This window comes from Vanellus vanellus (genome assembly GCF_965231255.1).
Source record: "Vanellus vanellus genome assembly, chromosome: 29".
NCBI classification, from domain to species: Eukaryota; Metazoa; Chordata; class Aves; order Charadriiformes; family Charadriidae; genus Vanellus; species Vanellus vanellus.
Window position 1 is genome coordinate 876,757 of NC_138934.1, and position 21,006 is coordinate 897,762.

The 21,006-nt window shown below is 49.2% G+C and overlaps 3 protein-coding genes across 3 annotated transcripts in view; 1 reads left to right on the forward strand and 2 right to left on the reverse strand.

Moving 5' to 3' along the window:
• Nucleotides 1–21,006, forward strand: part of LOC309682475 (uncharacterized protein) — a gene marked incomplete at its 5' end in the record, with an annotated part of 129,641 nt that overhangs the window by 16,739 nt on the left and 91,896 nt on the right. The window lies entirely within an intron of this gene.
• LOC309682477 (scavenger receptor cysteine-rich domain-containing group B protein-like) lies at nt 725–7,835 on the reverse strand (the record flags this gene model as incomplete). Its single annotated transcript, XM_082496567.1, has 7 exons — nt 725–1,015; nt 1,937–2,266; nt 3,140–3,469; nt 3,864–4,193; nt 4,603–4,932; nt 6,023–6,049; nt 7,805–7,835. 7 exons carry the CDS (start codon nt 7,833–7,835, stop codon nt 981–983), a joined length of 1,413 nt encoding a protein of 470 aa, XP_082352693.1. The 3' UTR covers nt 725–980.
• On the reverse strand, nt 15,781–19,385 carry SULT2B1 (sulfotransferase family 2B member 1). The gene is made up of 7 exons (XM_082496568.1): nt 18,970–19,385; nt 18,490–18,670; nt 17,976–18,184; nt 17,470–17,596; nt 16,855–16,949; nt 16,587–16,767; nt 15,781–16,151 (listed from the first exon to the last, which is right to left on the reverse strand). Exons 2-7 carry the CDS (start codon nt 18,626–18,628, stop codon nt 16,036–16,038), a joined length of 867 nt encoding a protein of 288 aa, XP_082352694.1. The 5' UTR covers nt 18,629–18,670; nt 18,970–19,385; the 3' UTR covers nt 15,781–16,035.

The window sequence follows — 21,006 nt, forward strand, 5'->3', positions numbered from 1 at the left end:
CTTTGTGTTGTGGTCAGATCTCCACCAGCTTCACCTCATTTCTGCCCTCCCCAGAGCCACACTGAATTAAGGGACTTCCCAAAAACAGGGTGATACAAGCTGTTTTAGACCTACTTTGGAATGGGGTGAACTGGTTTGCCTGTAAAACTAGCTTGAGTTGGCCAACTAACTTGGAGACACCCGTTGTCAATCCTTTGGTCTTTGCTTCATTGGGATTAAAGCATTTGTGTTGTGCTGACAGGCATAAAGCACATCGCTTTTTGGAAAGCAACACATCACAAAAAAAATCTGTGTGGGAGGCTAAGTCATGATTGGACATCCCTGAAACGGGAAAATGCCCACTTGTAAAGTGCCAGCTTTGGTCTGTGGGAAAAGTGAAGGGGAAAAAAGCATGAATTGTTCCCTATGGGGAGGGCAGTTCACCCCCTAAGGAGGGACAGAAAAACCTTCAGAGATCAGCTTGCATGGTGCCAAGTTCAGTACTCTTCCCAAGGCTCTCATGGCTGCTCCTTGTTAGTGGTCTGAATGTCAGTGGAGGTCAATGTTCCTCTGCAGACCCGTGAAATGGTATGCTGTCATACCACTGGTATAAATATTCATCATATTCATTCCTCACATAAATATTCACCAAGCTGGACCAACAGCTCCCTGCCAGATATGCACTCAGGCAGCAGAGGTCCAGAAGCAATTTATGAGACAGGCAGATGTTCAGTTTTAGGGGAACTTTATTGATACTTGGCGATGTTTGCTTTTCAGTGGGAATAATGTGTTGAGCTGGGTTTTCCATCAGTGCAGTTATAACCAAGTTTGTAGATCCTTCAAAGGATGAGAGAGGATGGTTTTGCCAAACCCTGGATCCCATTATGGCACACTGATGGTTCTGGAGCATCTCTGCCCTTTGCCTTCTCAGCTGAATCTTCCCCATCTGGCCCATCTTCCTGTGGCAAGATGAACATGGTCCAGTGTGGCCGGTCTGGTACTCACGGTGCTTCTGGCTCCTCCAAGTTCTTGTTAACTGCAGAGAAAGGGAGCAAGGTAAAGCAAAATCTGCTCCCAGGAACTCTCTGACACTAGAATTGCCTTCTAGAAGCGACAAGGGGTCTGATCCTGAAGAAGGTCTGCAGGTTGGGTTATACCCATATATTTGGGGCCGTCAGGAACCCAAAACCTGAGCTTTGGACAGTGTACTGTGGCATCCAGGACAGGACTCATGACGTGCAGACTCTGACCCTGATGCACAATGCACTGCTTGACCCAGAAGCCTGCAGCACATGGTCCTGACAGCATGACCCTGAGCAGCACCCAGGTGAAATCCAATCCCCTACAGCCCTGTTCCTCCATAATGAAACCAGCCAAAGACTCCCAGGGATTCCTCCTTTCACCCATGCAGGGCCTGTCCAAGCTTCTCTCTCAAGAAATAGGGCATGAGGAGTCAGGAACTTGGCCCCCAAGAGCTTCAGAGAGTCCAACTCAGACAACTGCAGAGTATTGATGATGTACTGATACAGAAGCATCTGGTCCCAGACACTGTTTCCCCCACAGATGCTCATCATTACCTCCTGTCCCAGAAACTACCCTACCTTCCCTCTTTCTGTGCTTTAGGAGCCTTGCCCTATACAAAACCCCCTCGTCAGAATCTCCCCAGCACGATCCATCCCATAGTCAGACTGTCACCCCTGTGTTTTTCTCTGCTCCACTTATGCCCCTCTCCCACCAGCTGGTCCCAACACATCCATCCTAACCAGATGCTCTGTATTCCTTACGGCTCCCTGCTGTACCCATTTCCCTCCCTCCACCAGCATTACCCCGAGCTGGTGGGAGCCTTCCTGCCCTGTGATTCCCCTTCTGTCCCCTGCGGTCCAGCCTGCTGGCTCTGCTAAGAGGTGTTTGACCCTGTCCCCACATCACTTCACATGCCACGGTGACGAGTAGTTACCTGCACAAACAACGTCAGCATCCTCTCCGTGGTAGCAGTTGTGTTCACCCCATGGCCTGGCCTGACAGTCAAAGATGCTCTCTTCTGTCCCGTTGCATTCAACATCGTCCAGCCAGATGATATCCGACCCTCGCCCATAGCGGGCACCTCCCAGAGCCGACAGCGGTGACCCACAGCCCACCTGCTTGCACACCACCTTGGCGTCCTTCATATCCCAGTGGTCGTCACACACACTGCCCCACCGGTTCTCGTGGAGCACCTCAACTCTCCCAGCACACTTGTTCGGGCCATCCACGAGCCGGATTGGCCCCTCCTCAGGAATGTCCACCTCTGCACCAATGCCCAGAAAATAAATGTTAAGGGAGTGTCCTACACACCCCACCGCCTGTGGAAAGCTTGCCTGCTCAGCAGAGGCTCAGGTGTCTCTGAGCACACCGGAGATATGGCAAGGGCTGAGCTTCTCTGGGGCGGGAAGGAAGATAGAAAACCCAGGGAGAGGGGCTGTGGGAAAAGGGCAGGAAGAAGGTTTCCTCGTCTTCGTGGATGGCTGCAGGCTCTACTGTGTGTCTGCCTCAAGGAGTCTGCTGATGCTAATCACTCTGCAGCCCAGAGATGAGACAAGGGACCAGAGCAGTCTCATGTAGGAGAGGATTTAATGCTGCCCCTGGGTCAGCTACATCCACATGTCCCCTCTGGGTCATTGGGCAAATGCTGCACCCTATGATGAGATGAGTTAATCAGCTGCGTCCATCTCTTGTTCCCACCAGCAGACATAGAATCATAGAATTGTTTAGGTTGGAAAAGACCCTTAAGATCACTGAGTCCAACCATAAACCTAACACTGCCAAAACCACCACTGAGCCGTGTCCCTCAGCACCACGTCTACTCATCTTTTAAATACCTCCAGGGATGACAATTCCACCACTTCACTGGGCAGCCTGTTCCAGTGCTTGACAACCCTTTCAGTGAAGAAATTTTTCCTAATATCTATCCTAAATCTCCCCTGGCACAACTAGAGGCTGTTTCCTCTTGTCTTATCGCTTGTTACTTGGGAGAAGAGACCAACCCCCACCTCACTACAACATCCACAGAGCTGCACTGGGGCTCAGGACCAGCTCTGATTCAGGAGGGGGCATGTGTGTGGTGGGATCTGCCCATCCTACTGCCCAGCATGCAGAGGATGGAGGACAGAGGGGAGTTTACCTGAGCACTCCACGCTGGCATCTTCCGCGTGGTTGCAGATGTTGTCTCCCCATGGCTTCGCCTCGCATTCAGTGAGGGACGCTTCTGCCCCTGTGCAGTTCACATCGCTCAGCCAGATTTGGTCTTTCCCTTCCCCGTATTTTGACTCCCGAGGGGCTGATAGCGCCGTCCCGCAGCCCAGCTGCCTGCACACAACCTTCGCCTCCCGTAAATCCCACTGGTCATCACAGACGGTCCCCCAGACACCCTTGTGAAGTACCTCGACTCTCCCAGAGCAGCGGTTGGGGCCACCCACCAGGCGGACTGAAGTGGAGACGGTGATCCCTGAGTCTGCAGACACATCCAGAGAGGGCATGCTCAGGCTGGGCATTGGTGCGTGTGCCCTCTGAATATCCCCGCCCTGCCCTGAACACAGCAGCCTCTCCTCCATAGCTTTCTCCACATTTGGCATGCAACTGTCCAAGCAAGAAGCACAATTAACGGCTTAACCTGAAGCAAAATGGCCACAGAGCACCCCAGTCAGCAGGGAGGAGAGAACCTCCCAGACTGAAGCCCTCTTCCGTGGTGTAAAGACCCCAGGCCACCAACAGGACTATTAGGTTAGTACCAACTCAGTAGGAGAGTGCTCTGTAGGAAGCCCTTTTTCCTGCAAGGGTTGTGCCCGTGTTGACTGTGAGGACACCACAACACATGGCTGGGAAAAGCAGGAGAACAGAAGGATTACCTGAACAAATTGCACTGGCATCTTCCCCGTGGTAACAGTTGTGGTCTCCCCACGGCCTCGCCGGGCACTCAGAGAGAGCAGCTTCCACCCCTGTGCAGTTGACATCATCCAACCAGATGGTTTCAAGTCCTCGTCCAAACTTGGCCCCAATGGGGGCCAGCACCGCATCCCCACAACCCAGTTGCTTGCACACAACTTGGGCATCATTTAGATCCCAGTCGTCATGGCACACGCTGCCCCACTGTTCTTCATGAAGCACCTCAACCCTGCCAGCGCATCGGTTCGGGCCTCCCACCAGCCGGATTGGCCCTGGCTCAGGTATTTCTGTTCCTGCCAAAAACAAACAAGGGAGAAGTTTTGGGGCAAGTCTCTGCACTCCTGATCACCTGGAGAAAGCAGAATCTTCCATCATGCACCAAAACTGCCTCTGCTCACCCCAAACACCTGTCAAAGGCTCCCTTCCTAGCTGCTAGCTCGAGAAGAAAAGTTGAAGGGAAAATAGTATCAAGATAGATGTTGTCAGGGGAGGGAGGGGACTATCTGTGTCCACTCCCAGCTCTGCAGGTTGATCCAGGTCCAGGTGTTGTGTTGCAATTTCTCTGGGCCAAGTGCAGTAGGAAGCTGGAGCTCAACAAAGTCATTCTGCACCCCTGACCTCCTAAATGGATGGGCCTGAGATTGCGCCCTGGCTTATTTGGGGCCAATGTGGCACAAAGTAGAAAACACCTGGGGGGGTTACCTGAGCACTCCACACTGGCATCTTCCACGTGGTTGCAGATGTTGTCTCCCCATGGCTTCGCCTCGCATTCAGTGAGGGATGCTTCTGTGCCTTTGCAATTCACATCGCTCAGCCAGATTTGGTCTTTCCCTTCCCCGTATTTTGACTCCCGAGGGGCTGATAGCGCCGTCCCGCAGCCCAGTTGCCTGCACACAACCTTCGCCTCCCGTAAATCCCACTGGTCGTCACAGACGGTCCCCCAGACGTCTTTGTGAAGCACCTCAACTCTCCCAGAGCAGCGATTGGGGCCACCCACCAGGCGGATCTCAAGTTTGGTTGTGTCTACATCTTCTGGAGAGAGCAGAAACCCCAGGATGAAGACAGGGAATGAGAAAGAGGGCTCTTCCTCCCCAGACAGGCTGTCTTTATTGCCAAACCAGGAGGAAGAAAAGCCCAGTGTATTCTAGCATCCAAAAGCTTCGGTGAATTGGAATGGGCTTTTGAGCTGGGAATGGCCAAAAGCCACAGGTGTTTGTGGGTCCATAAGTCTGTTTTGAGATACAAATCACAGGTTTCATTTTCAGCTGTAAAGGGAGAGGTGTAGCCCCCACAAAACCTACTCCAGCATTTAGGTTCTGGGTAAGTTTCCCCATAGTTAAGGCCAGCGCCTCCCAGCAAATGCTGCTCCAAGGACTGGACGTAGGGAGGAGAGAATTGAGACCTTTCTGCCCATTCCCCAAGGGAAGGGTTGGGTTTGCTCAGCTATTGGCAGTGATTGCTGGGTGTTGTTGTGGACCTACAGACAGTCAGCACTCAGGAGTGGAAAGGACCTATTCAGTCCAGCTGTTGAACCCACCAGGACACACAATCCCTCTCAAAACCTGGATCCATTTGCCAAACCTCCGATCACAACACTTTTTGCCACCCTAATATCAGGAACAAAATCTCTCCAGGTACCGTTGTCTCTTTGCATGGATTTGGGGTGCTGTAAAGGCAGAAATTCAGGGACTGAAAAGTGCCAGAGTCTGAAACCCTGAAGCACCTCCACATGGTCTCATGGAGCCAAGGGGGCACCAGGCATTCCTCCATCTCATGGTGATCAGACCCCAGCATAGAGGATATCCCGACATCTAGTTTAACTTTGCTAAAATGAACAGCTGTTTTGTCAATGTTTTGGATCAGTACTGTTCCATTCACCCAGAGATCTCCAGCAGGTACCAGCTCACAGACTATACAGTGGGTAGAGTCAGGTCTTATCCATCGACTAACCAGGAGAATGTGGTTTACAAAGAGAAGATCATAGGCCATAGAAACAGGTTTTGGACCGAGGTCTTTTGGCTCCAAGCAACATATTTAAATCAGACACAGCCTCATTCTGCATGACATTTTATGACAGCCACGTGTGTTGACTCATGCTCCACGCTCTACTACAAATACTGACCTGCCAGCAGGATTCCTGCAAGGGAAGCTGAAATAGAAGAAATACAGGATGTTAGTCTGAGCTCTGCAGAGCACGGAGATTCAAGACTGCAAAACACCAGGCAAGAGACAACAAAGCGAGCTCTGTTAGAGCCCATCATTGCTCTCTGTCTCCCAAACTCCATGGGGCTTTCTTGATAAAGAGGTCAGATAAGGAGAGAAAACTTCAAAAATAAAGTCTACTGGAAAAAAAAATGTGAAAACGCTGTAACAGAGCAGTTGGGTTTTCTCTCATTGGATTCAGTCACCTGAAAGTCAGTGCCCAGACAGATTAGATTGCATGATTAGATTAGTTGGCTAGATTAGATTTGAGTCAATTCGATTCAAGTCAATTTTATTCGATTCAATTTGATTTGATTCGATTTGATTCTATTCAATTCAATTTGATTATATAGGCTCCCGTGACATCCAGTGGAAAGAGTTGAGTCATGGCTGATGGATACCCATCTCATCCTAGGACTGGTGCCCAGAGCAGAGGGTGGAATTGGGGCTGGAGGTGCTTGTCTCTCCCTAGAGACTCTGAATGTGACACCCAACTCTTATCAACAGCGAGGCAAGAGGTACACCACTGAATGAAACTGCTGAAACTGTGGCGAGTCGCACACAGCACAACATTTTTGTTTCCTCTCAGTCAGGGCCAGACCATGAAGAAGCATTGGCACCTCTGAACTTCAGGCAGACACCAGACAAAATTAACCTCAGGACTGCTGTCAGTCCTGCAGACATTAATGGCAGCAGTGAAATGCCACGGGAACAGTTATGGGCCTGCTAATGGGGTTGTGCAAAGAAATGTCTTCAAGGTGGAATATATCTGGACACTTGTGCAAAGAGGCTGTTCCCATTCACCTTTTCCTGAGGATTAACTAGCAGTCGTGGCAAACCCTGGGAGGAAAAGCCTGAGGAAAAACTTGCCAGAATCTGTTTTTCCTGGAAACTCAGGAGAATGAGACTTTGTGCCCACTGTAGAAGGTCAACAGCAAAGAAGAGCTCAACACAAACAATTTATGCTCCTAAATGCAGCACTCTGGCAAGATCCCAAGCACTGACCAACAGCTTCGGGCAAGGGCAGAACTGCTGACACCAGGACAAGCATTAGATTTACTGCCCAGCTAATTCATTTTTCCATCTGCCTTTTTTTTTTTTTTTTAAGCTACTTTTAAGGTGTATGGGCTGACATGCCTGATGGTTATTCCCCTTCTCTCTATAAATTCCAGTTGCACCCAAATAATCATCCTGGTGGCCTGAAGTACCTATTCATGTACCAGGGACGGGGCTCTGAGCAACATGATCTCATTGAAGATATCCATCCCTGCTCATTGAGGGGGGTTGGGCTACATGACCTTTAAAGCTCCCTTCCAACCCAAACCATTCTATAGTTCTAGGAAACCACACAGGCTAGGGACCCACAGCAGAGAAACGGGGGCAGGGAACCTCACCTTGGGTGCTGCTGTCTCTGATCACCAGAGCTGGAATTCAGTTCCCAAATTAGACACTTTTCAAGGTGTCTGGGCGTTGGTGCCAAGGTGTGGCAGCATCCAGCTGTCCACCCGTGGTTGGTCTAGTCTAGTGACATCTGAGGGGATCTGAGTGTCCACACTCTGTTATCAGATACGGATCAGATACCACCAATTGAATTTCAGTTCCCGGCAATGTCCCATTTGCTTTGTGCTGTGGGCTGTAGAAGAAGCAATAGTGGAAGAGAGGAACCGTTGGCAAAGAGGAAAAAAAATCCCACCTCACTTACCCCAGAGACATGCCAGAAGGACAAGCCTCATGTTGGTAGTGAAGATCCTGTGCGCTCGTAGTCTCCACAGGAGAGGAGGGCAGGGAGGAGGCAGGACATGCACCCAAGGGACTGGTTATTTGAAATGTCCCACTTGCCATGGCTCCTCCCCTCCACCCCCAAAACCTCCCTCTGTGCCCCGTGGCAGGTGCTCATCAAGTACGAAAAGCCAAGCCTCTGCCAGGAAGCGACTTGTGCCACGAGCATCACGTAAGCTGAGGGATTGTGAAACTGGGCTGTTTCGGGAATCTGCTGAGCAAATAAGTCCTCTCAGGACAGCTGGTTCTAGACCATCGGCAGCAGGGATGGGAGGAGACAGGGTTGGGCAAGTTGCCTTCCACGACTGGCTTCAGGCAGCTGCAGGAACAAGGCATTGGTTCCCAGGCTTAGCTGGGAAAATGGGTATGACCCCATGCCGCTAGTGCAGCATGAGGAGATGTAAGAAACCTATTCTCACTGCTGAAAATAGCGTCTTTCAAAAGTGGAAGTTTTTTCCAGTTTTTCTCCCATGTTTGTCCCAAGAGATGGGAAGTCTTCGTGAAATTTGGTTGCAGGTTTATGTTTGTTCACTATCCAGTTAAATTTTAGGTTGCTGAGACCTCTTCCTGGTCTTGACAAAGCCAGATGTGCAAGCGGCAGGATCAGAGAATTATAGAATCATAGAAACATCTAGGTTCAAAGGGACCTTTAAGATCATCGAGTCCAACCACTGACTTAACACTGCCAACACCACCACTAATCCATGTCCCTCAGCACCATGACTACTCATCTTTTAAATGCCTCCATGGATGGCAATTCCTCCACTTCCCTGGGCAGACTGTTCCAAGGTGCAAAAAACCTTTCGGTGAAGAAATTTTTCCTAATATCCATCCTAAACCTCCCCTGGCACAACTTGAGGTTGCTTCCTCTTGACCTATCACTTGTGACTTGGGAGAAGAGACCGACCCCCACCTCCCTACAACCTCCTTTCATGGAGCTGTAGAAACCAATAAGGTCTCCCCTCAGCCTCCTTTTCTCCAGGCTGAACAACTCCACTTCCCTCAGCCTCTCTTCATAAGACACGTGCTCCAGACACCTCACCAGCTGCATTGCCCTTCTCCGGACACACTCCAGCACCTCAATGTCTTTCTTGTACTGAGGGGCCAAAACTGAACACAGTTTTCAAAGTAGGGGCTTACCTGTCCTCTGTCCTGCCTCTTACCTGCCTCTGTCCCTGGATGGGACAGCCAGGCTCCTATGTCCCTTATGTGGCTGAATCACCCAGATAGTCACACTGCTGAGCAGGGATCTGAAGCAGCGGCTGTCATGGGTGGGATCTACCTCATGACAACTTTTCTATCTGGAAAATGCATTTAGATACCTTGTATTCACGGCAAAGATCATCAAGCACTTCTAGGAGGCAGTTGCAGTCAGGTGTCGCTGGCTGAGGATGTGGATATCCTGAAGGGAAGGCGATGTGATGATAGAATTGCTCCACACCTTCCACCACTCAGCAAAATCCTTGACCACCTCTTTGCATTTGTGCTAGCTATCTGGGCAAGGTTGGCCCACAGGACCATTGCTCAGCCTCGTCCCTAGAAATAGAGGTGGGTGCAAAAGAGCTCAGTTGAACACACAGAAAATAAGCTTTACTGCTGAAGACACACAAGAATATCTTTCATCCCAGGGAGTGTGCGTTGGACAGACAAGAGTTTGTGCAGCTCTGAGGTAGGTACTCCTCTGCTTAGGCTGTACAACCCAGGGACTATTTGCAACACCTCCTTTGACTTCCCCATGCAAAGGAAGAGTGTGAAGATACCCTCTGGAGATGACAGGTAAGGAGAGGACATCCCTGGCAGAAATGGAGGGTAGGAGTGGGTGAGAACTCATGGGGAAGGTGAATGAGGGTAGGGGTAGAAACCCTTCTTTGCAACAGCCAGTCCAGCAAATGAAAGGTGGAGGGGATGGGCCAGAAAAGCAGGCCTGAATAAAGATAAATCTCAGGCCACTGAGGACCATGGCCTTCTCAAAGAGATGCATCAGTCCAAGTTTAAGTCAGGTGCATATTAAATTTCATATCAAAGCTCTTTGTGGTGGAGGAGAGCATTGCATCCAACTGAGAGCAGATGAATCATAGAATAGTTTGGGTTGGAAGGGACCTTTAAAGGCCATCTAGTCCACCCCTCCCCCTTAATGACAGGGACATCTTCAACTAGATCAGGTTGCTCAGAGCCCCATCCAACCTGACCTTGACTGTTTCCAGGGATGGGGCATCCACCAACTCTTTGGGCAACTTGGGCCGGTGTTGCGCCACCCTCATTGTAAAAAAAGTTTTTCCTTATATTTAGTCTGAATCTCCCCTCTTTTAGTTTAAAACCATTACCCCTTGTCCTATCCCAATAGGCCCTGCTAAAAAGTTTGTCCCCATCTTTCTTACAAGCCCCGCTTAAGTACTGAAAGGCCACAAGAATGTCTCCCCAGAGCCTTCTCTTCTCCAGGATGAACAACCCCAACTCTCTCAGCCTGTCCTCATAGGAGAGAATATAGACAAGGTCCCTATATTAGCATTTGAAGACCATTCTCATCTGTTTGCTTAGTTTTCAGTTTTGCTTACTGAGGACATTTTCAACCTCTCCATCTCTGTCCTGTTTTCTATGCTTAGATAGCTGTTACTGCCTCCATTCTGGCCAGTCTCCAGCAGGCCAATGGTTGGCCAACAACCTTCTTGAAAGCTAATGAACACACCCAGCTACTGATGTGCAGCAGAGACCTCAGCACTCCTGGGAAAAGAAGATGGTCACGCGGACATCTTGTACGTGGAGGGACCTCGTGTTCCAGAAGACTCAGGTGAGGTTTGCTTTTTTCGCAATACCCATAGGTTGTTGAGCCACAGCCTGTTGTGCTTTGATACTGATCCTTAGGTTCTTCCCGCTTGTGGGGAGTCTGGCCAGTAATTCCTGGTTTGTATTTGTACAGTCGATTACTTGTTTGATAGTTAATCCCAACAAACCCGTGTTTGTTGACAACACTTTGCATGTTATCTTCTAGGTGGCTACAAATAGAAGTATTGGCTTTGTGTTCAATGTTTTTCCGGGAACTGAATTTATACTGAATTTTCTAAAATTCACTGGAGTTCTTTCCTCTCCCACTCCCTGACTTCTTCCCTCCCTCATTCCCTCTTCATTCCTCTCTCCCTTCTTTTTTTCCTTTCTTCCTTCCCTCCTTTATTCCTCTTTCTGTCTCTTTCCCTCTTTCATTCAGTTATTTGTTCATTCATTAAGATCCAAGTGGATCAAAGTGTAATTTTGACCATGAAGGGAAGCTTGGAGCAGCTGACTGTGCATGAGGGTTCTTGGGTGGAGTGTCTTGTACTATATGACAATTCTTGACATCCACCATGGCTTTCCTGAAATGTTCTGCTGTTTCCCAGCATCTTTTACTTGGAGTACCCAAAAATTCAAAAAGAAATTCCTGTTTTCTCTCTGCTGAACTGTTGAACACACAGTCCTGGCCAGCCATGGTACCTCTCCTCAGGACACTCTCAAGATAACCTGTATTTCCTGATTTTCCTCCTGCCATACACCGGTCCTGTGCATGCACAGCAGGGAAGGCAGTGATTTGGGTGGCTTTAGCATCATCGCTGTCAGTCAGTTCTCAACATGGAGAAGCAAAGTCCTGCTATTTATTTAACCAGGCTCTCCATCTCTTCCAAGGGAAGCAGTGTCCATGCTGTCTTTTAATAACGTCATCGCTTTCTCAGGCATGCCAGGATCAAGCTTTAATATCACCGGCATTCTTAGGGTGAAAACCCAACCATTTGTTGAGTTTCATCATCAGACCTGCTGTGCTCATCAAGCTTTAGTATCACGGGCATTCTCAGGGTGAAAACTCAACCATTTATCAAACCATCAAACCTTCTGTGCTGAACTTAGCTTTGTGGACAACTCCATGCAGCCAAGGCATGAACCAGCTCATATTCACACTGCTGAGGGGTAGCACCACGCAAAGTGGACTAGCTATGCTCATTCTTCATGGTACTCAGTTTGGATGGGCTCTTTGCTCCATGCCTGAGGATATATTTGCATTGTTTTTCAGCTCAAAATGGTTGCGGTAGTAGGAATTCTTTTTTTTAAGCCTGTTGGAGAGTTGTTTCCTATAGGACAAAGACGAGATACGTTGGGTACACTGGGTAGTAGCATGGATGTGCACCCATGGGGAGGCAGAGCTGGCTAAACTAGAGCCAGAGCAGAGCGAGGCAAAAGTAGTCTGATACAGCTCTACAGGGCTTCTCTAGGGTGGGCTCTGGTGTGAACAGTCCCTCATCTGGGCTTTGGCTTTCCCTGGGGAAAATTCGTGCTTTGGTCTGGAAGAGAGAGTGGGATAGGATTAGCATGCATGCTGTGCAAACACAGAGGGAACAGGCGAGAAATTAGTTAAAGAAGAGATATCACGTCTGGGACCTGATGTCTGTGCCCTGTGGCAAGGTGGTTGATCTGAGGTGAGAAGGTTTAAGTGTGTAGAGATGGGAAGGATGCTCTCCATGGACCTGAGGAGATGCATTCGAAGAGAACTGAACCATGCTCTCTATGGCCACCACAAAAGTTTTTGTTTTTTTTATCCATCAGCGAGTTTGCTGATGACAAATTGCTGGGAGGGGTGGGTGACACACCAGAAGGCTGTGTTGCCATTCAGCGTGACCTGGACAGGCTGGAGAGCTGGGCAGAGGGAAACTTTATGAAATTCAATAAAGGCAAGTGTAGGGTACTGCACCTGGGGAAGAATAACACCATGTATCAGTACAGGTTGGGGCTGACCTCCTGGAGAGCAGTTCTGTGGAAAGGGACCTGGGAGTCCTGGTGGACAACAGGATGACCATGAGCCACTGTCCTGGTTTGAGGCCACCAATGTGCTCTAGTGGCCAAGAAGGCCAATGGCATCCTGGGGTGCATCAAGAGGAGTGTGGCCAGCAGGTCAAGGGAGGTCATCCTCCCCCTCTCCTCTGCCCTGGTGAGGCCACATCTGGAGTACTGTGTCCAGTTCTGGGCTCCCTGGTTCAAGAAGGACAGGGAACTGCTGGAGAGAGTCCAGCAAAGGGCTACAAAGATGATTACGGGACTGGAGCATCTTTCTTATAAGGAAAGACTGAGGGACTTGGGTTTGTTTAGTCTGGAGAAAAGAAGACTGAGGGGGGATCTTATCAATACTTATCAATACTTAAAGGGGGGGTGCCAGGGGGATGGGAACAGTCTTTTTTCAGTGGTGCCCAGTGATAGGACGAGAGGGAACAGGCACAAACTTGAATATAGGAAGTTCAATCTAAACATGAGGAGGAACTTCTTTACTTTGAGGGTGGCAGAGGCTGCCCAGAGAAGTGGGGGAGTCTCCCACTCAGGAGACATTTAAAACCCACCTGGATGCCATCCTGTGCAACTGCTGTAGGTGACGCTGCTGGAACATTCAGGGTTCCTTTTATAATTACGGATGATTTAATCAATGCACATAGCTCAAAGTAATGTTTTGTCCTCTGCAAGACATTGAAAGTGGCCCAGCCCTTTGTCAAAAAGTCATATGCCAGGATTCTTGGGGACCTGACAGCTCTCCATGTCCATTCCCATATACCACTCCCCTTTAACTTTGCTTTTTTCACCTCATGCTTTGGGTTGGCGGGGGGGGGACGGGGACGACAGGATACACGGACACACGACACTGTTGCACCAAGGCTCTGCGGCATTTGGTCTTACAAAGCTTTGCTGAGGCATTGACCCAAACCTCAAATTTTAGCAGGATTTGGGGGGGGGGGGGGGGGGCGAGGGGGAGGGGGCAAACTGCCATGCCAAGTGTAGAATGAGCCACACATATCTTGAAGACAAACATTTTAATAAGGCACTCAGACATCTGGAGCATAACACATGACTGAGGCAATTTGACTGTACTTTATATAAAAGGAAACAATTTTGACTGTGGTTTTGGGGTGCAACTTCCAATGTCACACACTCTTTCTTGTTATTTCTTGACTCCTGACCTGGTGGTCATTGGGCAGAATGTGTTGGCCGTGAGTGGGTGTGCAATGAAGGTGGCCCAGCCTTCACAGCTAACAGGGCTAGTAGACTTCCTTTAAGTCAGGTCATCTTCTGGCTGTGACATTGCTCAAGACCTCAACATGGACATGCCAACCATGGCACTGCTCACTGTCCCTGGGACAACTTTCCATCTCTGGACAGTGTCTTGCCAAGCCTGGAGCCATCCAGGTGTCTCTGGCTGCCTCTCTCAGGAAGTAAGGCTGTCACTAATTACAAGCAGTACGTTGGCAGCTGCATCACTGCAAGGAGCTGGAACTCCCTGCAGGCTCTGTGGAGGCTCAGGGGTACACAAACCACAGAGCCATCTCTTGGCCAAAGTCCACAGAGGTCCTTTCCCTTCTTTGATTCCCCAAAGCCACTTTGTGGGGATAATCATCTAAATCTTGTAGAAGTCTGGTTGTGTGTGACGCTTTTGGCTGCGGTCTGCCGGGAGATGTCACCCTGCACTACACCTCTTTCAACACTAGGACAATGCTAGGACAAGGCTAGGACAAGAGGTAGCGGGCACAAACTTGAACATAGGAAGTTCCATCTTAACATGAGGAGGAACTTCTTGACTGTAAGGGTGGCACAGCACTGGAACAGGCTGTCCAGAGAGGTTGTGGAGTCTCTCACACTGGAGATATTAAAAATGTGCCTGGATGCTGTCCTGTGCAACTGCTGTAGGTGACCCTGCTCTGTCAGGGGGGTTGGACTAGATGATCTCCAGAGGTCCCTTCCAACCCTGACCATTCTGCAATGCTGTGATTCTGTGAAGGCTGTGCTTCCGAATCCCACCACGTCTTGCACAACTGGCCTTACTTCACTGAAACTCATCACCTGGTGTAGGCTCTATCAGACTGCATCAAGAGGGGTGCAATGGGACGCTGTCTTGTCTGCACACCCTTTCCTAAATGCGTGTACAGCACCGCTGGCCCTAGAGCTGACCATGCATGTTGGTCCTGGACATGTCCCATGCATTCAAAGAGCTCCCCTTCTTGGCTTGGAAAGTGGAGGGGATATCTTACCATTCTGCTGTTCAACCCATCCTGTGCAAGGGACAGACCAGGCTCCTACAACCCCAGGGTCTGGAAGCCCACCAACCCTGCTTATTCTCCCATTTTCTTTTTATTATTATCATCATTATTATTATAATCATCATCATCATCTCATCATTTGTGCTAGCATTGGCAGCACACCCAAAACACCACTGCCTTTAAGTGGTCCTCCTCATTTTCTCTGCTGCTCTCCTGTTTGATGAGCAGCCCCAAGAGAACATTTTGGTTGGTTGCTGCTCCCAAACAAGACACCCTGGCCAGTGGATGTGAAAAGCAAGACATCTGTGTTTCATCTGTGTGCTCTCAGGCATGTGCTACTCACCTCTCCCTGCAGAAGAGGGATGTGTTGGACGGCAGGGAGGTGGGTCCTACGTTGGGAGACCCAAGAGACTGCCTCAGGGGAAAAACAGTCAAGGGACGGGACAGAGAGCAGAGGCACAACCCAGGAGAAAAAGCTCTCCAAGAGAGAAAGAGTGCAAAAGCACAGCCAAAAGTGCTGGAGCATGTCCAGAGAAGGACAACAAAGCTGGTGGGGGGTCTGGAGCACAAGTCTTGTGAGGAGCAGTTGAGGGAACTGGGGTTGTTTAGTCTGGAGAAAAGGAGGCTGAGGGGCGACCTTATCACTCTGCAGCTCCCTGAAAGGAGGTTGTGGAGAGGTGGGGGTTGGTCTCTTTTCCCATGTAACAGGCAGTAGGACAAAAGGAAAGCTTGAAGTTGCACCAGGGGAGGTTTAGGATGGATATTAGGAAAAATTTCTTCACCGAAAGGGTTGTCAAGCATTGGAACAGGCTGCCCCAGGATGTGATGGAGTTGCCATCCCTGAAGGTATTTAAAAGATGGGTAGATGTGATGCTGAGGGACATGGTTTAGTGGTAGTGTTGGCAGTGTTAAGTCAATGGTTGGACTTCATGATCTTAAGGGTCTTTTTCAACTGAAATGATTCTGTGATTCTACTAAATTAATTGCTTTCACGTTGAGGTTTGATACCATTTGCAGCCTTGGGTACAAACCCCTCTGTCCAACAGCAGCCAGTTACCCCAGTTGTCAGTGGCTGGTCTATACCCAGTGCTCAGCTGGCTTCAAATAAGGACAAATCCTAATCCCTGTCCCAAGGAAATGTCATGTTCAGCCCCTGCATCCTGTCCCAGTAGATCCTGTCGAAGGTCTCACTCTGCGCCACTGTGAAATGGTTCTTCCAGTCCCCGCAGATGCCTGAAGACAAAGCGTTTCGGGCTCAGAGCCCACCCCACCACACAACCCCCCTCTCTGCTCCATAGGCACAAGGGGAGAGGCTCAGCTTTTGGGTCCAGTTACCAATCCAAGGGGGGTCGTGCAGAATGAGAGACCATTCCCATCCCCTAGGAACATTCCAGGTCAGGTTGGACGGGGCTATGAGGAACCTGATCTAGCTGAAGATGTCCCTGCTTACTGTAGGGCGATTGAACTACATGGCCTTTAAAGGTCCCTTCCAACCCAACACTTCTATGATTTTATCCTGTGGTTCTATGATTCTGTGGACACCATTCTTCAGACCCAAATGCACTGTGATGTAGCTCTCCAAGACACCCTTGGTCTGGCTGTCCTCATGGGGCAGGACACCTGATGGGAGGTCTCCCCAAGGTGTTGTATGGGATCCCTCTTGCTCACCCTTCCTCAGGAACTGGCCCTTCGTCTGGTCCATGATGTCTGCAGGGAGCAGGATGGAGCTGCACATTGGGTTCTCCCGCATGGCTGTGAAGGAGGCATTTTGCACCACTGAGGAGATGGCCTTCTCATCCAAATCCTGCCCCAGGAACCGGCAGAGACGTCTCACACTTCCATGCAGGTCCTGGAGAGACAGATGGAGCCTGTTACCACCAAGTGGTTTGTGACACACCAGCACATTTAGAGCTGGAGGGTCTGCCTAGGTGTCTACCTGCTTCAGCTCTTCATAGGTGATGAAGAAAAAATTCTCTGTGTCCTTCATCGCCATCCAGCCTCGGACATGTTCGAACCAGGAGCCATGGGGCACTGATGGGAGGCAAAAGGCAGTAGGTCAGGGCCGGGCAGGGGATGTGCAAGGCCAAGGGTTCACACAAGGTTGGGAACAGGGCTGCCATGATGCAGGACAGAGCAATGGTGTCCAGGGAGCAGGTGGGACTGGAAGGTTCAACTGCAATTGCAGCTGAGCAATGGGTTCTTCTCCAGCCACCTCCATGGTGGGAAGAGGTTGAAGCTAGAGGTGTGCAATGGTCATGGCAGAGCTTTATAGGGTTTCTTGGCCAAGACTTCCTGAAGACATCTGAACTCTGCAGGAGAAGGCAGGGAAATCTACTTTCCATCTCCTTCAAAGCACAAGAGGGCTTTGTGGACCTGTATGTCTCTCCAAAAGTGTTTTGCTTTCCTCCTGAGCTATTCGCCCCGCTCCTGTGGGAAGCTTGGCTTCACAGCCATCATCACTGGACTGTAGCAAAAGACCCTTGACCTGGAGGCAATGGGAGACACCACCCACCCATCCCAGTACCCTGAGTAAGCTCCAAACCACACTCACGCTCTCCATTCAGAAAGTCCTTCAAGAACTGCTCGAAGGATGTGGGATCCTCATAGCTGTTGCACATCTTGGAGAAGTAGTAGTAGGAGACAACAACATCTCGAGGATCCCGTAGGGTGTAAATAACCTAAGGTAGAGTGTGTACAGCAGTGATACGCTCTCAGTAGGGAAGGGGAGTTGTAGGCCCTGGTACTAGGGTAGATCTGAAAATGGAGGAGTCTGCCACACAAGGACCAACTCTGTGCTGCTCATGCAGAACTTGGGCAGGGGTCTCCATAAACACACAAGTCCGCTAGAGCCATTGGAGACTCTGCAAAATATCCAAGAGGGGCAGGATGTGAGATGGGGCTCTGGACATTTCCATCTGGAAGTCATGGAGGACACTTGCCACTCTCTTAGGCCAACACCAAGGTCCTCACCCAACAGCCTTCACTCAAGGTTCCCCAGATCCTGTGCAATGGATCCCCCCCATTTTCCTTGAAGCTCTGCATGGGTGCCCATCCCACCTTGGCATGTGAATGGGAGAAGGACTTGGGGAAGATGTGCCTGGGGAGGTGGCAGGTCAGGAGGCGAGGCGAGGGGTAGCTGAGGGCTGACTCCAGACCCAGACGAGTTGAGAACCAGGGCATGCGGTCAGAATTGAGGACAGCTCGGCTCCAGCTGGGACAGCCACGGCTGCGAATGAGGCTCAGGATCTCGGTCATCCACACGGTGCCTGCCAGGGAAAGCAGAGATGAAGGGTAGGGGACCTTGCCTGGGGGGTCAGGATGGGAGGACCTCACTGTGCCACAACTCCATGGTCAGCAGCACCCTCAACGCTGAGTCTGTGCCCCCCCGTCAACGTGATAGTGCTGCTCTGCCCATGCACTACCACTGCGGTAAAAAACCCCCAAAACAGTCCTGTTCCCCACCACAAGAGAAGATTCATCCTCTGAAGAACACCTGGAGACGTTTCCAAAGCCTTCACCCCTCTCCTGCCCCTCTCCACCCTTGGCCAGCCCTGCTGTCCACCCCTCATACCAGACTTGGGGTAGGTGACGTTGAAAATGTCATCATCCCGCACCAGGAACTCATTGTGGGCGAAACTCAAGCTGTGCTCAGAGTTGTAGGCAGGAGGGAACTTAATGCCTTCGTACGTCACATAGTGGACCGGCATCATGCCGGGGTGAGGATGGGGATGGGGTGCTGCAGCTCTGCGCCACTACGGTGGGAAGGGAGAGAGATAGGGTAAAGGGTGCTGACTCCAAACCAAGAAACTTCTTCCCCCCGTTGCAGGTCCCAAACAGGAGCCCATCAGGGGATGTTGGGGATATGGGATGTGGATTATGGGATAACCCACCTGGATACTCTCCTGTCCTTCCTCATGGGGACCCTACCTCACCAGCAGCTTGTGGAGATGGGGGACTGATGGCTCGTAGGGCATTTAAGGAGCTCTAGGGCTAAATTCCTGCTGGTGGACCAACCTCCCATCTCCCTATCCTTGCCACCTCACGTGTTTACCTGCCCTCACAGCTTGGAGGGGTGTCAAGCAGCCATCGGTGCAGGATCTCTGGCCAGCCAGGAGGACAGGAGGTAGATCTTCCCTGTCTGGTAGCCAAAACCCAGCCTTAATCTGCTTCAGGAGCTACAGGTCCTCGGAGGTTCCAGGAACTGGAGGGAGAATAAAAAGGGGAGGGAAAAGTTTTCTGCCCTTGTGACACCATTTTGGAGCAATGATTAACAAGACCCAAAGTCCAGAGGACATCTCTCTCCCAGAGCACACCAGTGCAGGTCCTTTTGGGAGCACGGTGGGGTGGGAAGCTGGTGTCCTCTGCCCTTAACCCCAAGAACTCCACTTTTCTCCTATACCCCTTTGAATTCCCACCTAACCCTCTCCCTTTTCCTCCAAATACGCTATTGAACGATTGCCCTGAGCTGAAGATCCTTTCCCAGTAAATTTCCCAGTAAATCCCAGTAAATTTCACAAATCCATTAAAAAAAAATGGATTATTAAAATAGATCATTACAGGGAACCAAACCAAAAGTCCTTCCAGGAAAGGCAGAGATGCTGCTACAGCAATAAAAGATGGGGCAGGTCGTCTTTTTCATGAAAAACCTTCATGATTGTGCTACGGGGAGAGGAAGAAGAGAAGTTCTTCCTCCCTTAGAGGCACTATGTGGTCTGCTGTAGATCCAAGGACAGCGATCTTTAATGCCATTAATTAGAAACAACCAATGCCTCTTGTAAATCAGGGCAGCCACGCAGTCATCTGCGAAATTAAAAGCATTTTCTACACGTTCCCCTGGGAATGCAGCAAGTATTCCGCTGTCGTGCAAAAGGACTGCTACGCCGAAAATTATATGTAAAATTCTGATAAAAATAGCCTGAAAAATGAGCCTGTGGGGTGTGCACAGAGTGTTTGAGAAGTTGTAAATATTGGCTTCCAGCGCAGAGGACTTGGTTTTTTTTTAAAAAAAAAACAAACAATGAAAGAAGCAATTTCCCTTCCGATCCTGCTTTGTTTTCCAAGCAAACAGGAGAAAAAAATGGGATTAAGAAATGTTTAAACACTTCAAAGAGAAATGTTAACCCACCCCCGGGCAGTGGGTTAACAGCAGAAGTGGGGAATTGCATTAACCCATCACTTTCCCTGTTTTGAGTTAAGAAATAAGTAAAGCAAAACTAAAAACTACAGGAAAAACCTCAAATTATTACCAATTTTTTTTTTTCTTTGCAATCCGAGTGGGTATCTGCATTTTTCAGAACGGACCTAAAATAAATCTATCTGGTGTTTTATAATCAACAGTTAATAGATAACTGTAGGCTTGCCTCCCTCCAAAAATTAAGTATACTAGCCTAAATAATTATTAACAATTAGATAACAAATATGTTTGTAAACACCTCCACGTGGATGAATTGTTAGTTAAAAAATGGCATTGTTTGTATTTTAGAAATACATATTTTATCGTATTAAAAGGCATTAAAACATTATAAGCAACGAGAGGTTAGGTAATATATAGAGAAACCCAGAAATGAATATATTAAACTTTAGATATTTTTAAATTTTCTGATTAAGATAAACCATCCATGCTACTAGGGAAAAAATAGAATGAAAAAAAAAGCAAAAAAGATTTTAAGCTGCAGCTAGGGCATTGAAGTTAAACTTTAAGGAAAAGCCAGTAATTATAAAGATTGTCAAGTATTAAAAATGTTAACATGCAACAACTACAAATCAAACCTGTCATGTCAGAATTAATAGCAATTAAATGATATTTAAAAGAGAAGAATGAACAAACGCATGATATCCTTTTAAAACACAGCAATGAGGTATGAATAGAATAAATCAATTTCTTCAGCAGTAAGGTTTTAAAAAGAAATCCCCAAACTTACCCAAACCGGAATCCACGACAATTTAGAATGAATTAAAACAAGTTAATTAATTAAAGTTACCACTTTAAAATTAATTAAAGCAGTAACAGAGAAGTGAATTCTCATTAAAGAGAACCCTTTTGTGCTAAAGTGGAACGGAAATCAAACGCCTCGCGCTTTCCAGGAGC

Coding starts and splice junctions, on each gene's coding strand:
- SULT2B1 (XM_082496568.1), bottom strand. CDS start 18,628: ATGATGCCGGTCCACTATGTGACGTACGAAGGCATTAAGTTCCCTCCT. Junction 17,597..17,975: donor TCTCCCATTCACATGCCAAG/GTGGGATGGGCA, acceptor ACTCTACCTTAG/GTTATTTACACCCTACGGGA. Junction 16,768..16,854: donor CCTATGAAGAGCTGAAGCAG/GTAGACACCTAG, acceptor CTGTCTCTCCAG/GACCTGCATGGAAGTGTGAG.